This window comes from Lepisma saccharinum, chromosome 24 (genome assembly GCF_977018435.1).
Source record: "Lepisma saccharinum chromosome 24, izLepSacc3.1, whole genome shotgun sequence".
Taxonomy (NCBI): Eukaryota; Metazoa; Arthropoda; class Insecta; order Zygentoma; family Lepismatidae; genus Lepisma; species Lepisma saccharinum.
In genome coordinates this window covers 39448483-39472150 of record NC_139252.1, presented here as the reverse complement: position 1 = coordinate 39472150, position 23668 = coordinate 39448483, and the positions used below count along the sequence as shown (strand labels likewise).

The following is a 23668-nucleotide window of genomic DNA, read 5'->3' as shown; positions in this document are numbered from 1 at the left end:
CACCAGGGGTCCCGGGTTCGAATCCCAGCCTGGGCATGGGTGTTTGCGAGTGTCTATTCATCAATTTCATCATATCGCTCATTCCCATCTTCGCAATTAGCCAAAAGTGGCAGAAAAGCGAAGAAAAATAAACCAAATCAATCAACTAGCGTTATAATAAAATCATAGAACCACAGGCAAAAGAGCTTGTGCAGACCCACCCACGCGTGACTCCTGCGCATCTAGTGGCGTGCCCAATGGTGGTTGGTTGTTGGATTAATAAGCCCACCTCCTTTTGGCCCAGTATTCTAAAAAACGTCAAAGCAGGAAAAGGTGGCAAAATGAGGGCTAACTGCTAAAAACAGTACACATAAACCCCTCCTTCAGAAAATCCTGGGCACGCCACTGTGTGCATCGTACACTGCGAGGAGGGGAGGGGCAGAGTGGAGCATGCTTCCTTATGGCCAGGGTTGAATCGATGGAGGGGGAGGTGCGCGAGGGCTTCTAATCGAAGGTTCTTTTCCTTGTGGTTGCTTACAAGCACAAGGTTTTTAGCGGGCGGCGTGAAATATCTGTAAGGTTAGACTTGCCCTATGACTTTCAAGTTGCTGTAATTGTCCTGCAGCAAAGTGAACCTTTGCTATTATTAAAATACTGCTTTTCGGAGAGAGAATGATCCTGTATTATTAATAGTAATACTTGTTCATATACTATCGCATGTAATATCAAAAACAAAGAACACAAAGTGTCGAAATCCACGCCTTTTTACACTTTGGTGTATTCTCTACATCGTGTGACGAATGGTCAGAAAGAAATTGTGTTTTTGGGTTATAGATGGACAGCTGCCGGTGTGGTCAGGAAGCTGCCTTGTTAATATTTTGTATTTATGTGTGATTATTTGCATTGGTACTGTAAATCTGTAACTAAGGTAGGTTTCCGTGAATTAGCCAAGCTTTTCTGGGATCCAAGATTTTTATTTTACATTTAAAATGAAAACTATGAATAATGAATTCCAATTAACTCGCATTATAAAACAAGCAAGGAAATTGGTCTGTTATCTATATTCTCCAGTACCTTCAACAGCTCTTAATTTAACATTATGATCACCGACGTACGGACACTGTGATTAGAACTTTCCTATTGCACCACAAACGACTTTTAAGTCCTTTTAATGTTTGGTTAGTTCAAGGCGTGAAAACTGTTCACGTTCGTTTCTACGGTGAAATTCTTTCAACTTATTAAAGCAGTAAATATATTTGATGTGTCGTGTTGATACAAGGAACATAATTGTACATTAGTGGTTCTACGAGGGCTGCCGCGTGAATTGGATGTGTCAGGTATACGTGACCCGCTCCCCCCACCTTTCCATCTAGATTTTTTTAGATTTTTAATTTTCTGTAAAGATTTTGTGTTTTTAAGGCGGCATCAAAAATGTTTAGAGCGGAGTCAAATACATTTTATAAATCATGATGGTTTAAGTTTATATTTGTTACACAAGTTTGTGTTATTTTCATACATTGTCACAGAATACTCAAGCAATGTTGTAAAGTATACCACAAAAATAAGTTTTTAATTTTTTTTTATAACGGACCATTTATATTTTCCGCGGAACATAATAACTTTAATAATTTAATATTGTTAACATCAGAATCTAACTGCTGGTAAATGTCTGTTATATCGGAGACACTTTCCTTCAAATTTACAGGAGAAACTACTTACGGAAATGAGTTTCTGTTGCATTTATCAAACTTCGTGGAGGTATTTTGTCACTATGGAATGCTGCACAACAGAAAATAAGCACTTTTGATGTATAAAGTAGCCTTTTGTGCGAAGCGACAACATTATGCCGTTGTTTCCATTATGAACCAGCAGATGGCGCGAGTGTTGAAAGTCACGCGGTCTCGCGAGAGGAAGAAGTGTTTCCAAACGTGCCTTTTTTTTAGCAGAATTATTTTTATTTTTTTAACTATGCTTACCTAACCTAACCCAACCTAACCTAACCTTGCCGGAAATGGTTTGTGGGGCTAACATGAATGCTTTTTGGGGCTATCGTGAATGGTTTTTGGGGCTATCGTGAATGGTTTTTGGTGCTATCGGGAATGGGTTTTGGAGCTATCCGTCAATGGTTTGTGATGACATAATGAACACGAAAGTAGGTATTTTTCGGTTAAGAAGGTTGCAACACTGCATGCCCACTCCAAATCGACAAAACACAAGCACGACGCGTGATGATCCACAGCTGTGCACGAAATATTCTATACTCCGCAACGGAAGAAAGGTCCCAAAAGAATTACTCGTAATGTGAAAAATTGAAGTTATTTTCATGTAAAAAGGATAATGGCACCTTCAACTATGTTCCGCAATACACAATTGGTAAGTACGAACCATTTAAAACTGAAAATATCTGATAGAAATGTGTCTCCGATATAACAGACATTTACCCATAACATAGCATCCATTGAAACATTCCAGCATTAGATGTATAACATTTTACACATAAAATGTAAGGTTCTAGACATGAGATTGGATTAAATATTCATCATGAACTAATTTCATAGATTTTCAGCAAAACGGGTGGTTATTTCCATGAAGGAGGGGGGGGGGGGGTTGCATTTACCAGTGGACATTTGCTGAGTTCTTTACAGCATCCTGGGCCTCCCCGATATCACAGTGGTAGCGTCGTTGCCCTGTAATCAAGGGGTCCCGGTTTCGATACCGTAGAAACTTTTTTTGGTTGTGTTCTTTGATGTTTATTCTTTATTTGTAAAGTCATTAAATGGAACTTTGATTCGTCTTAAGGGCCTGAAATGCAATTCGTGGCTGGAATGGTAACGGTTGCATATGGCGAGAAACAAGTCATTTTGGGGGTGGTCATATCTTCGTTACTTGTGGACACTTACCGTAGAAACTTTTTTTGGTTGTGTTCTCTGATGTTTATTCTTTGTATTAAAAATCATGAAATGCAACTTTCATGCTTTCCTACTATCCGAAATGGTCATTTACATCTGGGCCGGAAGGACTGGTTTCTGCATACTCGTGGATTGCAATCCTGCCGTAAGGGGCATGGCTTGGTGTGGCTGGAGAAAAAATGGCATTCTTCACATACGTGCCTAAATGCATGAAAAGCATTCACAAAAATGTGTGAGCTACTCTTTAACAATGTAGCTAAGATTGACTTCATTTTTCTGTGAAGCATATAGGCAATAGATGCTAATAATAATTATTGTTTGTGAAATACGCAGATTATAATGCTTCAATAATCCTTCAATGTGGGTTCCCCTGGTAACACGACACACATCAAACTCATTCCAGACATGGTGTAACATTTTCACTGTAATGTTCTGCACTGCATGCATTATCCGATCACAAAGGTGCTGGTTGGAAGTTGGCATTGATTGTGCATAAACCCTGTCTTTAATAAACTCCATAGAAAAAATCGCACGGCGTAAGATCCGGGGAACGAGGGGGCGAAGGGAGAATGTGATTTTTTTTGTGGAATATCCTTACGTGATGGAGGCCATATTTGGAATCAGCATATCAAAAACATTGGAATTTTAACTCGCATATCAAAAACTGATACAGTTTTCGCCTCTAGCAGTGTTTGCTGCAACCACGTAAGTTGAAAAATATACCCATTGATCTTTTCCAGTAATGTTACAAGCTTTGAAAAGTACTGGACAAATATATATATATATATATATATATATATATATATATATATATATATATATATATATATATATATATATGTATGTATGTAAAAAAGAGTTGATTAAGAAGTACTCTCTCTATGCATAAGGAAAACTTATCATTGAAATCAAATACCTATGATCTGAATGATGTTATTAAGCTTAACATATGTGGTTAAGTATAAATAATGTATTTTTACTTTTACATCTTGTAGCATTGAGCATTATACTTTCTTCTGAACACGATATTTATTCTTGCAGTCTGTGGACACATATTAGATGTTCAGCATAGGAGCACCATGGAGTCATCAGGGAGTTTTTCGGTTAGCTCCATGCATTATGTGCAGATACTTAGCAAAAGGCAGCCTGAGAGAGGCAAGCAGTTCTGCAGAAGGTGCAGCTGTGAAATTAGGCTTAAATCAAGGCACAAACAATGTGACTGAAGAGCAGACCAAGGTAGAGGAAAGTTCGAGTGAAGTTCTACCGAAGAGTTTAAATAACGTCTCCACGCAGAAACCTTTTAATGTGAGGAGAGGAAGTGTGGTTGCTGCAGCCTTTGCCTCATTGAGAAAGGACAAAGTGAAAACTGCAAGATCCAAGCTACCGAATTTGTATGATCAGATCCAGAATGCGGAATCTGTGGAGTCGTTGCTCGTGATTGCCGATGCACCAACGATCTCAAGGCCTTACGCCCTGAAAATTGTGTCCATCCTTGCGGACTGGACAGCAAACAAGAGGGTGAAGCTTAGTGAATTTGATGCTGACCCTCGATTTCATAGACTGTGTCGTCTCTTAGGAAAAAAGCAAGGGAGTAGTGATAATGGGGCTGGTGTTGGTGACTTAGGAACGGTGCTTGGAATAACAGGAGATGATAAAGCTGCTAAATTGGTAGCTGGCATGAACCTTGATCAGATGATAAGGGTAAGTATATGAATTTAAAGATAGGGTAAAAGTACAGTATGATACAAAAGTAATCTAACTTTGATAACCACAGGTGTTGGGAAGACTTGAAAATATGTGTGGAAGTAAATTTGAAGTTAAGATAAACTTTACTGCTGCATTTTATGCATGCATAAAGTATTACTTTATGAGGAATTATGTTGTGAACAGTAGATTTGGCAAGTGACCATATTCATAAATTGCACTGTCAGAAACTTTCTTTTCACGTGGAAAATGCTGTATAAACATAGGCCTATAGGATGTGAAGAAAAGTGTGTAAATACAAAGGGAGAATTCACACCGAAGCGACAGGCGACATGTGTCACATATATAGACACACAGGATTTCAGAAGTTGAATGCAGGCTTGCGTGCCCTGTCATGCCACTACAGTGTGGAACATTGCTGCTGATTGGCTAGTTTCCAAGTGACACCTGTCACTTTGGTGTGAATTCTCCCTTAGGAAGTTCAAACGTAACCTACTTTAAATGTATAAATAACAACACCATAAGCAAAATTATACTGCTAAGAGCGAAAAAACTGGCCTGCCTAACCTAGTCACTTAAGCACAAAGGATGAAAGAAAAAAGTTCTGCACAAATAACGCAGTAAGTAATCAGAAAACTTGTTCAGTACATACTTGTTCAACTTAGGGAATTTGATTCATGTAAAAAAAGTATCATGATAGTTTCAGTGGTACACAATTGGATTATTATATCTATCGATATTTTGCTTGTAACTGCTTACTATTATCAAAAAAAGATTACTGTTATATTCAGTATGTTAGAAAATAAGGGAGGAAGACCCGCATGAAGATAGAAGAGTAATAAATAATGATTTTTTTATAGAGGCACAGGCTCTTTTTGTATTAGACAAATATATCAACAGATAATTTGTTATTACTTGTCTTTGTATATTGCCATGAAGAATGAATACATGTGACACAACATGTGTGTTAAGCGTTCTTTTTTACCTTGTGCAGGTAATGTCATCTCTAACTCAAAAGAAGCGACGTTCTACACCCTTGCTGAGGTCACTGGCATTTAACATTGGGAAGCAGAGAGAGAAACTCAACATTAAACAAATTGCGGACCTGCTGTTTTCGATTACAATGCTTAATTTTCCTGATCAGGTAATTTTTATAATATTCTGATACAAAACATTCTGAATTGTAGTATGTAAAGGTCAGAGTGGATTCATATGTTAAATATTTGCCGTATTAGATCAGATGCTTAGAAAGCGTTAATTGTGTACACTTCACAGTTCCCCTTTGTGTATGCCCAGTTGGTGGTTTACCTATACTTCCCTACGTTGCTTTGTTGTCAAAAAATTCAACAATATTAAATATTACATCTCTGCTTTCACTATGTATGGGTTCTCCTCTACAAATTTTTGGCAACAAATAAAGCTGATGAGGATGTGTTCAAGAATGCCACAGGTTTTGGCAAAAAGGGGGTCGGATAACATGGCAAGCAGGTTGTTGCATCATCCATTCGTTAGCTTAGGGCTTCTCTGTTCTTGGTAGAGCAATACTTGAGTGTGCTATTTTTAACACCAAATTGGTCTTGAAATATTGAATAACTGAAAGTTGGTTAATTTTTTGATTGCAGGTGTTATTGGACCGAATCAATGTTGATCTCCTTGAGTGTCTACCTGAAAATAAGAAACCAGCTGTCGTTGGTTCAATATTCCGAAGTCTTGGAATTCTACGGTACAGAGATACAGGTTTGTTGTTTCTCATGTTCAAGTATGATTTTCGTTATGCTCTACTTGTACTTCATGGGAAATTTTTGTATTCAGATTTTTGTGTTACGCCAAGACGTGATATTGTCAGAACATTGCTTTTTCTTTCTTTTTTAAAATCCCGTGCCTCGTTTTACATAGTCATGGTAGTAACTAAATTTTCCACTCAACTTACTTTCGTAATAGATTGCTGAAATTATTATTCTGTAAATTGTTATTTTTCATGCTTGTAGGAATTTTTTAACATGCAAAGCCTGAAATACTTTGGGTTACTTCCATTTTCCCATTTTTTTTGTGATTAACGTTTGCTGTAATTTTAGGGTTGGAATTGAGTATAAAATAGGCTATTATGTGAATGATCATGAGACAAAACAGAATTTAGAGGATGAAAAATTAAGAATAAAAATATAAAACCCACACACAAAAAAATAAATTTTGACACTCAAGAGATGTTCTATTGTAGAAATTAGCAAAAAATGCAAGCTCGAACAGTGCTTGAATCCGGGTCTCAAGCCAGTTTCTTCTTCTCTCTTCCCCCCCTCCCTATTTCCATACCCCCCCTTTCCACCTGCCACTAACATTTTGCAGTGGTTGGCATTAAATTTCAGCTGGATTTATATTTCTCACATTCAAGAAACGAATTACAGACTGTATTTTACAAGCAGCAGCTTTTTCAGTTTTCTTGCATTGCAAAAACACAACATGGTGCTTAAATAGAGTTTGAAGGTTTGCAAGTGACATCTGTACCTTGCGAAGAATCAACAAACTCTACAAACTTGTGCGCCATCATAACTGCAGTGGCTGCAAGATTTGCAAATGGTATTTATCCTGATATTCAGCTCTGTGCTGGGAGATACCTGACAGTATTGATGTCGCCAGCAATTCAAAGGCAAAATAGTCTGTTGCTGTATCATTGGTTCACACAATTACCACACAGGTAAACAATGTATGTGGAAAAGCAGGTGAACCCAGATCTGGCTTGGTAGTTAATTTGTTGAAGCAGTGGATCCTTATGGTAGAGTTTGAATTTTTGGCTAAGTTTCAACAATAGTACTAGTATTAATATAATTTTGAGGTGCATTCAAGTTCTAAGATCTCCAATTTTTTTTCTATAAATGAGAGCAAGGAAAACATGAGTTGTTTTGAAGGATGCTGCCAATTTTTACGGTTGTGATTGGCAGATGGCAGCATTGTATGGCTCTTAAAATGTTCATTGCACTAACTGCTGTGAATGTATTTTAGACACTACAGACTGTTGCATTCACATTGCAGGCCTCCCCGATGGCGCAGTGGTAGCTTTGTCGCCTTGTAATCGAGGGGTCCCGGGTTCTATACCCGGTGGAGGTACATCACACAGTGGTTCGGATCCCACTTTAAACTGTAGATCCAGTCACAATTAGCATAAAGTGGATTTGAAACACCAACTCGCATTCACATTGCAAGAAAATGTGTAGTCTGTTTTGTCAGCTTCTTTTGGATGACACCCAACATTAATTATCAGTTGAGTCAAAAATGCAGAGGGCGTGTAGTACATGATAAAAGTGCCAGTCTGACAACATGATTGCAGGACTAGAATAAATGGTTATGGCGGACTGCCATTCGACCGTGGAAGATATTGCCTCCAAAGATGACATTTCTGTTGGATTTGTGCACACCATACTGCACAAAGTTTCCTTCAAATGGATGTCGCGAATGCAGACTCTTCTTCGACCTTACTCACCCAGGAGTGACAATCTCTTACATTGTTTCACTCAACTGGCAATACATGTCACTGGGTGTAATCCAAAGAAAGTGGAGAAAAGGGAACATGAAATGTCACCATATGTAGTGTGTAAAATGCTTCCAACAGCAGCCAGTGCCATGAGTTATCTAGGAGATGGATTTGTCTTTCATATCCATAATAAATGCTACCTGTTACCATTTCTGAAAGAAAGAAGATGAAAGAAATAGGAGACATTAGAATTTGAATGCACCTCGTATACGGCAAGAAGAAAATGCTTCCTGGTTCAAATGTTCTGAGATTTCGTCCTGTGTGTGGGACCGGTGGCCACTCACCATCATGAGGAAATTGGGGAGGTACAAATGAGTAGCGTTACCCGGTCATTGAAATCTACAATGACGACCAGGGGTTCGTTGTGCTGACTACACGTCACCCCATAACTGGGTGAATGATCCCCCATCTCGGCAGGTGGGAGTGAGGTTGGCAGTAGGTAGGTCGTCCTTGCCCCTCGCTGGCTGTTGCGGCGCGGGGGTTAAAATGTCCTTTATTATAGGCATTCAGTAGCATAGTTGCATACAATGTAGCATCACAGATTTTATACTTTAATATTTTAATTGATAAAAATAACATTTATTGCAGTATTGCTATTGTATTGTTATTCACAGAATTGTTGGATTCACTGACCGACTGGACAGTGAAAAATGCTACTGTGTGCCGACCACAAGATTTGGTTTCTTCTTTGCTTACCTTGGCGAGTGTGTATTATCATCCCAGTAACTCAGAAGAGTTCTTTAAGGTACAATTAATTGCATTCTTGAATTTAAAAATGTATTTTCACTATTAATTAAATATCTAAACTAGCTTGTGGTTTGTTTTGTGTAAGATTTTGTCAGCAATGAAGTTAACAGTGCAGAAAATAAACAGTGAATGCTTTTGAGAGAGAAATATTTTGTATATGTTCAGTACATTCATTATTTTACGCATCATTCTGTAACATATTCCTGTTTTAAGTTCACTTTATGCTCAGATTGACCACCAATTAAAAGGGGGCCTTCAGTTATTGTGGAATCTAAACCCCTGTGAAATGTTGTTTCCCAGGACTTAAATCCTGGACCATTTGATTAAATCTCCATGTGTAATGTCACTTTGGTGGCTGTACAGTCATGGACACTTCTGGGTTGTAAAGATTCCATTGAAAGTAAATGGTGTTATTACAACCCATAAGTGCCCATGACTGTACATGTTGATCGACAGATACAGGCTCTCACAACTGATGATTCAAGGTTTGAGTCCTGACATGAGCATTGTGTGTATCTCTTCATCAATTTCATATAATAATTATTCATCCTCCACATTGCAATTAACTAAAAAGAAGCAGAAATGCAAGATAATATATAAAAATATACATATAGAAGTCCACTGACCTGTGACTATGTCGAGGGAATCTGGGATGGACCATGTCTTTCCAATACAAAGGTAAAAAAAGTAAAAAGGTTTTTTTGGTTGATGAGATGATTTCCCCATCCCCTGCATCTTGTTTTCTACATCATACTTGTAAACCTAAGCCTTATCTTCATGTTTAGTGTTTTGTTCATATGAAATACACTAATTTTTTTCCAGTGGAATGTTGGAAGAGGACCACTTTCCTCCATTTTTACTAATACATCCTGAGTAAATTGAAACCATAAGTTATTTATATCATTGTAACACTATAAATAATGAAACACTTTTATTTTAATTTTATTCCTAATTTTTTCTTTCATCCGAATGATACAAAGTGAACTATTGAAGAATCCAGGGTATGAGAAAAAAATGACACTTATATTTATTTCAGATTATTCTTTCACACCTGACACCAGAGGATGTGTCAAGCCCTTCGACATGGCTTGATGTTGTTTGGTGTCTGCTAATACTTGAGAGGCAGAAGGTGGAACACATGGCATCTGTTCTTTCTCCTAAGTTCATAGACAGCCTATCATTAATGCAAGGTAATACAGTTGCAATACATTTGCACTAATTTTCCTTTGTCCCTCCTGTACAACAGAAGAATCAGAAATTAAACCATGTGAGCAAAATAAAATAACTGAAATAAGTTTATCCAAGATCCACTCACTAATTTTAATTTTTGTGCATATAAATACTTAGTAGTGACTTATCTTCTGGCCTATATTGTTTTTAGACAAAGTATTTTGGTTGTGTCAAAAAAATCATTAGCAGGAGAATTAAATAAGAAAGTATGCTACTTAATACTTCTTTGTTTTTCTTGTATGTACGCATTGCTTGCATTCTAGAATTATTTCTCGTCTAGTCTATGGTTATTTCAAGTATAAAAACACAGTTTTTCGTTGTGACATTTCAGGAGAACACACACTCCCTTCATCAGACATTTATTTTTACTTTGACTAAAGATACAGTTATAACAATGGTTAAGATTTTTTTAAACAAAGAGAGAATCTGTTATACAATGGATGTTGTCAATGTTACATTGTTGTAATATAGCAACTTAACTGTGAAAAACAAGCAGTCTGTTTTATTTTTATTAGGGATGGGACCGATTAATCGGTACTCTATCGGTATCGGCCTATATAGGCATATCAGTGTATCGGTTTATCGGTAAAATTACCGATTATTTTACCGATCCGATATATCGATAAATATCTTATAATTTAGTGCAAAATTCTACCATTTTGTTGTAATTTTTATGGATAATCTCCATGCCCTTCTTTCTAAAAAAGTAAAGGTCTAAATATTCAACTTCTTTTGCACTGCGGTCACCTCGAAACAAACATTTATTAAGTAGATCAATTAACATTTCAGGTTCTTCAAGGACCATTTCTAATTTTATATCGGATCGGTTATCGGTATCGGTAAATTTTATATCTGTACTTTATCAGTATCGGCCAAAATTTCATATCGGTCCATCCCTAATTTTTATTTCAGAAAAAAAATTTGATCACTTTTTTTTTTATTTATTTAAACAGAATTATGAATCCCAAATATCATCAGGCAATTCAAAATCATCATTGCTTTCACAGAGTTTCTTGATGTTTTCTGTTACATTAAATTTTAAAGATGGTGGCTTGCTCCACTTGTGAAAAAGAAATCTCCGTAGTGTGTCTATGTTACCATTTTCATTATGTAATTTATTCCAGTGTTGTTCTGCAATGAACGAAACTTCTGTGTTTCCCGTCACTTTTTTTATAACCCTTCTCTTTTTAATCAAATGCTTCTCTTCGATGATGTGAGCTGACAAACCTGTTCTTTGGTTTGATTTATAATGTCCAAATCGTGTTCGTGCCATCTTATTGCCATTTTCCTTGCTGTTTGTTCTACATAAACCTTTCAACATGAACAGTTTATATTATATATTGCTGTGGTTCGCACATCTGGTAGAGATTTTCTCATTTTGTATTCATTAAGTGTACATTTCAAACTTCTTCATGATCTAAAAACAATTTTGAAATTAAATCTTCTAAACAATTTTTGCAATTTTATGTGAGAATCCCTTGTGGAATGGAATGCAAACAAATTTATTTTCAACAGATTCCGTATTTCTCTTTTCCTTTAGTTTTCTTGCGACTTGTTTTTTGATTTGATTTATTCTGTTAGTGTTAAAGTCATTTCCTTTTGCTGTAATAAAAAGCCTTTCTTCTTCATTTTTGATATCATTATTATTATTATTATTCTACAACAATGTAACATTGACAGCATCCATTGTATGACGGATTCTCTTTTTGTTTAAAAAAAATTCTTAACCATTGTTATAACTGTATCTTTAGTCAAACTAAAAATAAATGTCTGATGAAGGGAGCGTGTGTTCTCCTGAAACGTCACAATGAAAAATTGTGTTTTTATGCTTGTAATAACCGTAGACTACAAGAGAAATAATAAATACTTCTTGTTTTATTTCATACTGGTACTTGAAAATTATAACTGTTCAGAGTATTTATAAATTTTAATGTACAAGATTTGCATTGGAACTATACCATAGGAATCTACCAGTTTCTCTTTAAAATATTCATAATTTTCCATGAGATCATATTTTCATTTTAATATAATTTAATTTTTCTCCCCATTCTGTTACCACAAAAATATAGAAAATGAATTTTGCAAATTTCCAGGATATTTGTATTGCAAAAGTATGGACTTTTATGATATTTGTGCTGGCATCAATAAAGTAGCGATAGAAAATATACTGATATATCAGATATTGATCATTCACTTCTGTAATCAGCAGAGGCAACAGTTGCTCCCCCACGTTTTGCAACTTTTGCTCTCAAACCATGCTAAACCTTATCTACCAAGGGAAATTAAACTGTCCTCCCCCCCTCCCCCCTTCAGTTTTGGAACCCAATCGCCACCACTGGTAATTAGTGTATGCCATTAAGTGACAGCAACTGCTTGTACTATAGAATAAGAAACTTGTTAATTTAGAAATTTGCTTTACAAAACCAGGACATATGAATTATAATTTTATATTCATAAGAACATAGAAAAATGGCAGACTTGCATTTATTTACAAGCTATTTTTAGGAATTACTGATGGATAAAATTACCAACATTTGTACCATGACATGCCTGTGCTGCCTGTCACTAATAGAGTAGTGATTAACCTTTGCAGTCCCGATCGGTCATGTGCTGAGCGATGGCATTTTTGGCCACAGTCCCAGTCGATCATACCTGACCAATGGAACAGAACCTTTTTTCGTCGCCTTGCAACCCTGTTCATTTTCTATGCTCATGACTCGAAGTGCATGGAGCTTGAAACCAAGAGTCGATTGCATCGACACTGACGCTGGTGCAACTCCCTAATGACATCAGCAGCAGCTGCTAAATTTACACCTCCTCTTTGTCGACAAAGTAAAAGAGGCATCGAATGACAAAGCTCACAGAAGTGAGTTGGCGCTGTTGTAAATGCTTGTTTACAGTGGTTGTTTACAATCTCATGCCTTGCAGGAAAGGGACATATGAGGAAAACGTTTGTCTATTGTTTTCCTTCTCAACATGCAGAAGCAGGTCATGGGCAGAGGGGAGCGATAACTTTTCAGCAGGTGAAATGGACTTTGCACAATGCTTGCTTCAGAAGACAACCACTCCTTCGGAAGGAAAATTTAAAAAAGGGGGGGGGGGGAGTAAAAGGTAGGATCAGGGCTAAAAATAACTCTTGTAATTTTTCCAGCTGACTGTCCCTTTTATTTTGAAAAGGGCACTTCATTTGAATTCACAGAGGCATTGCAGTAATGTCGTGTGCATAGTTTTCGCGTGTTTACGAGAGGTGTGAGATATTTTTTCGTGTTTTGATCATCGTGGGAGTGTAGTGAAAGGTATTTTTTACATTTGTGTGTGTGTGTGTGTGTGTGTGTTGTGTGAACATGAGTTCGGCTATATGGCTAGAGGATTTGGAAGAAAATATTGTGCATGTTGCCAACCCTTGTCGAAAATAACTCTTGCACTTCATTGAGCATGTTGCCAACCCTTGTCGAAAATAACTCATGCACTTCATTGTGCATGTTGCCAACCCTTGTCGAAAATAACTCATGCACTTTGTTTCTTTTTGATTTTTCTTTGGATGGCAAAAGGCATTAGGAACAAAATAAATCTTGAATTATAATGTAGACATGTGGTTTCAAATAGGACATAGAGTTTGTTCGTCCAATGTCTCAATTTTCACATTTGAAGCCACAAATATTAACAAATACATGCAGATAGCAACACTTCATCTTTTTTATGTCAAAGTACATTTTATTCTTAGTAAAATGTTTCTTGTTTCACTAAATTATCTGCCATAGGAAGGAAGCTATAACGATTTTTGTTAAACCTTACAAAACTCATTTAAATAGCCTGGGACAGAGGTAAAAACTGCATAAGCACCACGGGACTTTAAAGGTTAACCTCTCCAATCCCTTGTAAGAATATTTTAATACAAAACAATATTTCATAGATACACTGGTTACAACATAATATTTATATTCGTACATTTATAACAACATTTGGAATTTGCTTTGATACAAGAATTCAGTAAGTTCCATTAAATCACATTAGAGAAAACACTTTTTCAAAAAAATTGCAAAACCCTTTTTCTTATGATGTTTTTGTGTTACAGACTCAACAAATGGAGGCACAAGTGTAGCTCTGAAGTTAAAGCTGTTGAACATCAATGGAGCTGCTGAATGTGCCATGGGGAAATATGAAGGTATGACAAAGATGATGATATTATAGTATGGAGATTAAAATAAATTGTGTTTACTGGAGCAACATGTGATTTTTTATGTGAAGAAGACTTTTGCCAACTCTAAGATAAAATGCCATAATTAGAAGAAAAGTTATGAATTTTTTTGTTGGACCTTGTAAACATAAATTTGACATTTTTTACAAAGTTGGCAACCCTGCTGTACGAACACTGTGTATTTTTGAGGGCTAGAATTTTACACATGTAAGTTAATTCATATCCTCTACCATCCTACCAAATTTCATGAAAATCTGAAATGGACGGGTTGAAAAGTTCAATGATTTGGCATGGAATGACCCTACATGCAAATTTTATATTTATATATAATTTAGTGATGCATAAAATTGGAACATTTTGATGTAATAAAAAAATTCAAAATATGTGATGGATGGATCAAACAAGATATTTATAAAAATATCATATCTTCATAATTGGGAAAAGAGAGACGCGGTAGTATATAAATACAGAGAAACTAGTACTCACTTTTTTCCGCGAAGCTGTTTTTTCTTTTTCGATTAATTTCAGTGGCCACTGCCACCATCCTCGTTGAAACTGCAAGATGCAACCACTGAAATTAATCGAAAAAGGCAAAAAACAGCTTCACGGATAAAAGTGAGTACTAATATCATATCAATATTATAATCTGTCGCACCATACTTGAAATATTATAAATGTATTAGTTTCAATAACACATACCTTTCTGAAATGCAGCTTGTGCGTGTACTAAATTAATGCATCATATAATTGTAGGTCCACTCTTGGAGGACAATTCCTTTGTGAAGACTGTGCCACTTTCCCGGTCAAGAGAGAAGGAGACACTTGTTCGTTGTGTGTTAGACTCTTTGTCCAACCTCCTCCCATCAGCTGTGTATTTGAGGACGAACATTGACACTGGAATGGGATTCTTGCTAGGTAAGCTGTTCATTTAAATTTTACAAGGATAGCAGTGAAATTTTGATCTCAGATAAAATTTATCACACACAAATAGAAATTTTTATAATAGAATATTGATTTTTCGACATTGTGGAAATGGCAGTGTGTGTGTATTAATCAATCATATATTGCAATTGAGTAAATATTGACATTGAAATATGATAAATATTGACATTGGAGTCTGTTAAACATTCATATTGGAATCTGTTAACTATGACATTGGAACCAGTTAAGTTATACTGGGTGACACACGAAAAATTAGCCTGAGTCTGTAGCATGATGCAGGCTACTTTTTTGTGCACCACCCTGTACAATAGCAGTAGGCTTAAAGAAAAAATAAAGGTAAGCAATAAAACCATTTTAATCTATCTGACGCATAGGTGACAGCTGTAAGAACAAGTCAGGTACTAAAAGAAATATTAAAATAATAATTAAAAAATATATAATATTTACTGTAGTTAGATACGATATGCCAGCACTAATTCAGTATCGGATGTTTGAGCATTAGAAAGATATTGCTCCATGCAGGGGTGCCCACAGGGGCGCGTCATGGAAATTTTTGGGGGGGACAAAATTTTATACCAATTCTATATATATTCACACAAAAATGGGGGGATCATATCGTTTGATTGACTTGTTATTGATTTTTAGTTTTGGTTGTTATGTAATGTTTTTCTACCTACCAGTGGGTGATCGTGGCGATAGGGTTGAAATTAAACACCACCTCTTATGCCTTTAGAATCTGTCTGGATGGAGGGGGGAGGGCATGGTATTTGCATTAATACAAGGTTAGTCGGGCTGACAAACTGTGCAGAATAAGGTTGATTAACAATGGCAGTGAGCCTAAAGTATCTAAAGTAAACTTATATTACTTAAATATGTCTGTATTATACAGTGACGCCACCACAGGGGGTCATTGCCCCCCCCCCCCCCAAACCTTCGACAGAAGTCAATTCTAGAGTAGCAAGGAGGGAAAACATTGACACCAAGGGCACCTGCAGGGGGTCACAGGGGAGCAATTACCCCTTCGTTTTCAAATTTTATGCAAATGATAATTCCTTTTTGTAAAATTTTCCTGCTTGCCTCGCTTGCATTATCTGCTTTTCTCTTTTTTGTCAAGTTCAGAGCTTTAGCTAGGGGCGGTGGGAGTTGGCCAGAGTCGCCGAATGATCTAAAAAAAAAAGTTGTAAAAGAGAGAATGCCATGGCGTTCAGTGAAATTATTTGCCCCCTATTAATCAATATTATTTTCAATTGTAAAAATTGGATCTAAAGATTTTCTTGCTCGCTCGCTTGCATTCTGCTTGTTTTCTGTGATGTATTTTATTTGCATACGTATTTTGCATTTTATGTCGCTCCATGTTGCATATGTGTAAAACATATGTGGTACATGAAAGTTACACATGCATCTTCGGAATGCATTTATCATTCATTTTCTGCCATTCAAAAATACAGTTTGTGTGCTTGATTTCCATTATTAACTAATGTGAAATCGATGGTGTTGAAAAAAATATTTCAAATCATTTGTTCCAAACAAATGCTTTAACACAGACTTCTACCCCATTTTTGCGTAATTTATGAGGAAAATAACGTCTTTGATACTACTACTACTACTGGTAGTAGTAGTAATAATAATAATTGTTTATTTTAAGTGTTGAGCACAGTATGAAACCTAATACAGCACTAAGTCAAATACAAAAATATAATAAAAATAATAATAAAGCTATTATTAATGTTATTATTATTGGTACGTTTATCCTGGTACTTGCCCCCTCCCCCCCAGACAAAAATTCATGGTTGCACCTCTGGTATTATATTTTTTCGCAAATTTTGTCTGACAAAAATAATTTGAGTAATTAATTCTGCATAAAAGGGGGGGGGGTTACCATTTTGGGGGAGTGCATCATGGGCCTTGGGGGGGGGATGGGCACCCTGGCTCCATGAACTGTAGATTAGTGTGTATACTGATGTATAATTTAACATGTGATTGTTTCTCTTGCAAATTTTGCTCCTGAACAGATGGGGAATGCGTATTGGATGCTAAGTGCAACCCGATTCCTGTTGATGGACCAGACCTTGAAAAGAAGGCGACAGACAGACAGACATCCTCCAGTGGCACAAGGTTAGTGTGTTAATATATTCCCAATCATCAGTAGCTGCACTGTGCACCATTCATTCTTGAAACTCCCCCAATGACAAAGGGGTAACACCATTACCTTGTAATAAAGTGATCCCGAGTTCGATGTGGAGGCACATAGTGGTTCGGGTCCCACTTAAAGCTGTAAGTACAGTCCCGATTAGCCTATCTGTGCATAAAGTGGACTTAAAACAAAACATGAAGTCTTGTTGAAACTTATCAGCAACATATGTACAGTCAGCATTAAGAATTGATTTAAAGTTCATACTTTTAAGTGACAATTTATGAATAGGCTGAATTAAATTTGTCATTTTTTTTCTGGTATTTTGGTCTTGGTCCATGTTTCTGCCTCCGGAACTGTTTCAAATTGAATATTTATAAATGTTAAAATGCAATATTTAGAATAGTACTTGTCTTGGCTCATCGTTACGTTGTAATCCCATATTTCGCCACTGCTTCAGGGACTTAAAAACAGGAGCACTTATATATGAAGGCTGCAGGCATATCGAAACAGGCATCTATAGCTGATGATGTAGATGATTTTACTAGCCCTGGGTCAGTTATATGCTAGTCTCGTTAGCCTGCAAATATGAGGTATCCATAGGAAGGTTAAAAAATGTTGGGTCCTGGGGTAGTCAGGTGTGTACTGAAGAACAGGCAAGGACGAAAGTGGAAGTGTGTGATAATAATATAGTGTAATGTAACATTACAATTTTACCATGTCAGTTTAAGAGAATCTGTTCAGGATGTTCCCTCTGTTGTTGAGTGTCGTCCCATGTTAATTTTTACATTTACAATTTCAACCTTTTTCAGTGACGTAATGATTTTAGTTTCATATATGCTGTAATTTGTTGCTGAGAATGTGTTCAGCTCATAAGTACTTCATGGTCACATCTGACTTACCCTGCAGCCAGAGAACTAAAAGAAACAGCTCAAGACACATAAAAACTTAGGTTCCAGCTTCAACCTCTTCTAAGGTTCATCATCAGGGAGGAAAAAGTTGGGGCAAGTCAGAGTTTATCAGGATTGTTCTGGCACGTTGCATAAGAATTTGTTTAAAACATATCCAAAACATATGTTCTATTAATTCACCAGGTTTTAAATCACCTTACCCTGCTTTTTGCTAAAGGGCTTATTAGGAAAAGGGTGCAAATAGCCTCAGTGCCAATGTCAGTAAATAGGTGGAATCTGTTCGCCATAAAACTCCTCAAATTTTCTAGCTTTTCTTTCCCTACCCTATTTTTCTAATTTACTTGCATTTGTTTCTTGTGATGACAGAATTTAACTTTTTTCTGAATTGAGTTCCCCTTTTTTTTCATTGCACATCCACCCCAATCATTTGCACTTTTTTTTCTTTCAGGATTGCGGTAATGGTATGGGATTATCACGATATGTGCAGAAGTAGCGGAGAACCAAATGGAATCAATGTGCTCTACAAGCGCTTGCTAGAAAGAAAGGGATACAGAGTTCTCGCCATTCCCCACACGGAATTCAGTCCACGAGACAAGCTGCTGGCTCGTGTCCAGTACATTGAGCGACAATTAAAGTCCCTCGCAAAGAAGAGTTAGTATCAATTGAATGTACAGTGATGTACAGAATACTTGTTGTTGTAAATTGTAGTTTAAATTTTGAAGATAATAAAATAGAAAAGAAGTCACTAGATAGTGGCAGCTTTTATACAATTTGTGTTTTTTTTTTCGTTCTTACTGTCGGTGGTATGCCAATTTATCTTTTCCCATGCAATGTATAGGGTGTCCAACTGAAAATCTTCCTACTATGAAATATTGACACTCCCAAAGCTTTCCTCAACGCACTCCTAAAATTTACCACAAAGTCAAATTTATGGCCATTTTATTAAATTTAGCCTCACACTCCCCTAGACACAAACTTACACCCCCTCCCCAAATGCAAATTTCTTCATAAACGCCCACCCCTGTAGGTGAAAGATGAACTTACAAGTAAGAGCAACACAACTTGTTCATTTTTTAACTCCAGCTTCATTAGTTTTAACAATGTAACTGGCTACAATATCTTTATGTTATTAAAGAATTCGGAGATGTGACATGATTCTACCCAGTTTCTTATTTGTGGTTGTTATTGACTTTTCATTAATCATAGCTGATAATTTTGAGAATTGATTAACATCTTTTCGAATGTGTTTTATTTTTAAATTCACTTTTCTGTAAACAAATAATTACTGATGTGTAACAATACACAACATTTCCTGCCCTAGTACAGTGGGATCCACTAGTATAGCTTGGCAAATTGTCCGTGACTATTTTCATTAGTTTTCTCTTGCATCCTGTGCATTTTTAAGTGATTGATTTTTATGTATGCTGGTTCAGAAGTTGTCAACAGCTTGTTTTGAGTTTTCTTTTAATTGAAGCTCTTAATGGGTCAAATAAAGTGCACGAACATGGTGATGGACAATTTGCAGGGTAATACTCATGGATCCCACTCAGTCATGTGTGCTGACATCGACACTTGGGGTAGCAATCAGTGGCATGCCCAAGGGGGTTGATGGAGGTCAATCCATTCCCCCTTTAGAGCCCAGTATTCCTAAAAAAAAAAAGAAGAATGTCAAAGGTGTCAAATGATTGCAAATTGAAGAATGACTACTAAAAAATACATGTAACACCTCCCCCCTCTTTCGAAAATCAAAAAAGATCTGATTTGACTACTAAGCCAGAAATCCCGGGTTCGAATTCTGGCCTGGCCGTGGGTGTTCTTTGTGTTTGTCCCTTAATCAATTTCATCATATTATCTTCGCGATTAGCCAAAAGTGGAAGTAAAGCGAATAAAATAATCTAAATCAAACAATCGGCTAATGATTTGATTTGATTCTTGTTACTTAGCATCACTTTTTGCCACATTTGGTTAATTGCGAAGATGATATGATAAAATTGATGATAAAATGCACACAAAGAACACCCATTCCCAGGTCGTGGTTCGAACCCGTGCTGTCGTAGCATGCTGTGATATGTATGTATGCCGACAACAAATAGGAGAGAAAAGCGACAACCATCGGACACACTACTAAGATGAGAGAGAGAGAGAGTGTGAGCAAATATTTGTTGTTTAATCATTATAGCTTCCATATTTGAAAAAAAATAAAAGAAAGCATAACATTTCCAAGTATTTTTGTCTGCACATAATACATTCCCATTTCATAAATAATAAAGCTAAATTTTAAATCCCACATTATACATACATATTATAAAACTTGTATAAATTTCTGGTGTAAATACAGAGAGAGAACATAAGTACTGCAGAAATTTCTCAGTTCTTCAGAGGATTTATAAAGGAATCAAGGGGAAACCAATCCCCTATCTGTTCCTATAGCAGATAGACCGGGGTACCATAAACCACGACCTTTCAACCATTGCAGCTGGGACGAGGAGGCGAGGAAGGCAGAGGCAGAAATCTTCCCTTTCCCTTCTGGCAGCTGTTTCTACCTGAAACTGGTGAGGCTGTGGAAAAGCCATCTAGAGTAGCCACTTCCAGTCTTTCCCGCTGATCTCGCTGAGATATGAGAAGAACGTGAAAATAGAAGTGTTGTATGTAAATTGTGGCTTCAAGAAGACAATAAATCAGTGTTCGGAAAGTTACTTTTAAAATGGTAACTAGTTCCAGTTACTTGCTTAAAAAAGTAACAGTTACAGTTAAAGTTACTCATTTTAAAAAGTAACTCCCACAGTTACTTTCTGCTGAAAATTTTCTTGCAACCAAATTACGCAAATCGATCATTAGTTGTAATAAAATATTTTGTGAAGACTAACATGTCTTTTACTTACATTACTGGTACATAATATAAGTCTTTGTGTATTTATATTAATTACAAAATTAAGTGCTCCTGTGCTTTGTGCGATGCCATGAAGTCGTATAGGGGGTGTGAAGTTAGAGCTCTACACTTTCTTGATCATGGCCGAAGGTGGGGGTGATGTGATCAGCACCCCGTCCCTAGCATTCTTTACCCTCCAGATACCCACTTTATATGACGCTGGAGTGCTGGAGCCGCTTCAACAGGTTGGAAAAAATCTCTGTTCTCCCCCCCCCCCCCCCAAGGACAAGGATCGAACCCGGTAGTCAGGCACCCAAACGACTTTTTTTTTTTTAAGGAATGCTGTAGTATCCCTCGTTATTAATATTTTCTCAGTTTTCACATATGTCAATTTTCTGTTTTCTGTATTCTCATTGGAACAAACACAAACATCCATATCCGAAACTAACTACAATCCAGGACCCCGGACATATAGTGTGTTGTGCTAACCACTGCACCACGGAGGTTGACCTGCGCTACTGCGACTTAAACACTTGTATTTATTATCATTGTTGTTCTTAAGGAATGTCCATTGGAGTGGGGTGGAATTCTAGAAACTGTATAGATAGAGTGAAAGAGAGAGAGAGAGATATCACTCACTTAGAATATATTCTAAGGGAGGTCTGTTTCACATAAAGAGCGTGCCAGAGATAAATTAACTCTTTCGCTGCCGTCGTCGCATTTATGCACAGCACGCCAGGTGCCTTGCTCTGCAGAAGTCGCATTATTGCGAGTTCATACTTCACTCGCTGCGGGTGTCGCATTTCCGAAGTACGTCGCTTTTAGTAGCCTTCTGACATCTGTTGATGGTATTTGGAACTATTTGAACTTGTAGTTTTGTTTTTATCCGTATGATGTTCCTAATTACGCCTCCGTTTAGAATTCTTTGACATACGTTCGTTGAGTGATCTGACATGTCAGTTTCAAATGCATGTTCGAATGTAAACAACATGGCTTCGTCAAGTCGTCAACACTTGTCTGATAATGATGTTACTCAACTGTTATTTGCCGAATCAGAAGGTGAATTAAGTTGTGACTATAATAGCGACAGTTTTTATGAGACTTCAAGTGGTGACGGTGATTGTGTACTGTCTGATGAAGAATTTGTACTGCCATCCATAACATCATGGAGCAGAGTGCAAAACAGCATTTATCTAGGTGCGGGAATTTCAAAATTTTTCAAAATATCATACTACCAGGGACTACAGAATGGTTTGCCAGTGCAGGGAATGACTTTTGTAAGTTCTCTATAACATATTTAGCAATGTAATTTTGTAAAATTATTCTTTCTAAAAAAAGTTCATTTTTTTTTTCAAAATATCATACCACCAGGGACTACAGAATGGTTTTCCAGTGCAAGGAATGACTTTTGTAAGTTCTCTCTCATATATAATGCAATGTAATTGTGAAAACTATTTGTTTATAAAAAAAATATATTTTCAAATTTAATTAAGCAGCCAAGGGATATTGTGTGCCAGAGAATTCCGCATCGAAAGGTACAACAAAAAGTGTTTATGAACCAGAAAATGATAAAAAATATAATGTAGTAGCCTATAATTGTGGGTTATCAATGAAGGTGAAAATTGCATTTTAAACTTACCCCTTCAGTTCTCTTTGAGACGATTACATAAACAAGCAATAATGATCGTTAGGGTCTTCCTGATTCTTTCGTTTGCCACTTGAGTGTTGTAATTCACTGTTGTATCAATAATAATGGTGAGATCTGTCGTATCTGTTATTTCAAGAAAATGGGTTCTCATTTAAATCTTAAACGAATAGCACTTACTAAAGTATATTACTTTTTTCAAAATGTCCAGAAATGCTGAATAATCATAAATAAGCGAATTCTAACCGGAAATATTTTTACTTCCATTTTTAAATTATCAGGAACTGAGATAAATGAAATCACGTGGACACAATTACATTGTTTTCCATTCATATGCGCATTTGCTAGCTCTCGTTGTCTTCAGTTTTGTTCATACTACCAGCATCATTGAATTCTTTCGTAAAAACACTGAAATATTGCAGTACGTCCCTTTTCAGATTAATCCGATATTATATCAAAGAAAAAAAACTATTGTATGCTGCTTACAGAAGGGAGAAGTTATAAGGTCACAGAGGAACAAACTACAGAAACAAGAGACACTTCACAGCACACAACTGACAATTGCAAACTGTCAGCAATAGGAAGGAATTTTCCTCATAGAGGCTTATCTTCCCGCTTGTGGGAAATCCAACCCTCTTCTGAGGCGTGTACATCGCTTTGGAATTCAGGTCTACCAAACGAAAGATGAAACATGTGATAAACCTTGAAATTTCTGAGCCTCCCCCATGGCGCAGTGGTAGCGTCATTGCCTTGTAATCAAGGGGTCCCGGGTTCGATACCCGGTGGAGGCACAAGTGGTTCGGATACCACTTTAAACTGTAGGTCCAGTCCCGATTAGCCTAACTGTGCATAAAGTGGACTTAAAACACCAACTCAA

At 36.7% G+C, this 23668-nt stretch overlaps 1 protein-coding gene across 2 annotated transcripts; it reads left to right on the top strand.

Moving 5' to 3' along the window:
• The first annotated feature begins 627 nt into the window (after positions 1-627).
• On the top strand, positions 628-19037 carry LOC145977917 (FAST kinase domain-containing protein 4). Of its 2 annotated transcripts, none has more exons than XM_083110231.1 (10): positions 628-671; positions 3930-4589; positions 5587-5736; positions 6215-6329; positions 8733-8863; positions 9902-10055; positions 14171-14260; positions 15047-15208; positions 17248-17350; positions 18726-19037. In XM_083110231.1, the coding sequence occupies exons 2-10, from the start codon at positions 3948-3950 to the stop codon at positions 18931-18933; spliced, it is 1755 nt and encodes a 584-aa protein (XP_082966357.1). In that variant the 5' UTR covers positions 628-671; positions 3930-3947; the 3' UTR covers positions 18934-19037. The 2 variants fall into 2 exon arrangements, with proteins under 2 accessions (XP_082966357.1, XP_082966356.1); XM_083110230.1 differs by lacking the exon at positions 628-671 and adding an exon at positions 734-907.
• The last annotated feature ends 4631 nt before the right edge of the window (positions 19038-23668 follow it).

Excerpts from the sequence above, each read along its gene's own strand:
- LOC145977917 (XM_083110231.1), top strand. The coding sequence starts at position 3,948 with ATGTTCAGCATAGGAGCACCATGGAGTCATCAGGGAGTTTTTCGGTTA. Across the intron at positions 4,590-5,586 it reads ACCTTGATCAGATGATAAGG|GTAATGTCATCTCTAACTCA; the intron begins GTAAGTATATGA and ends TACCTTGTGCAG. Across the intron at positions 17,351-18,725 it reads ACATCCTCCAGTGGCACAAG|GATTGCGGTAATGGTATGGG; the intron begins GTTAGTGTGTTA and ends TTTTTCTTTCAG.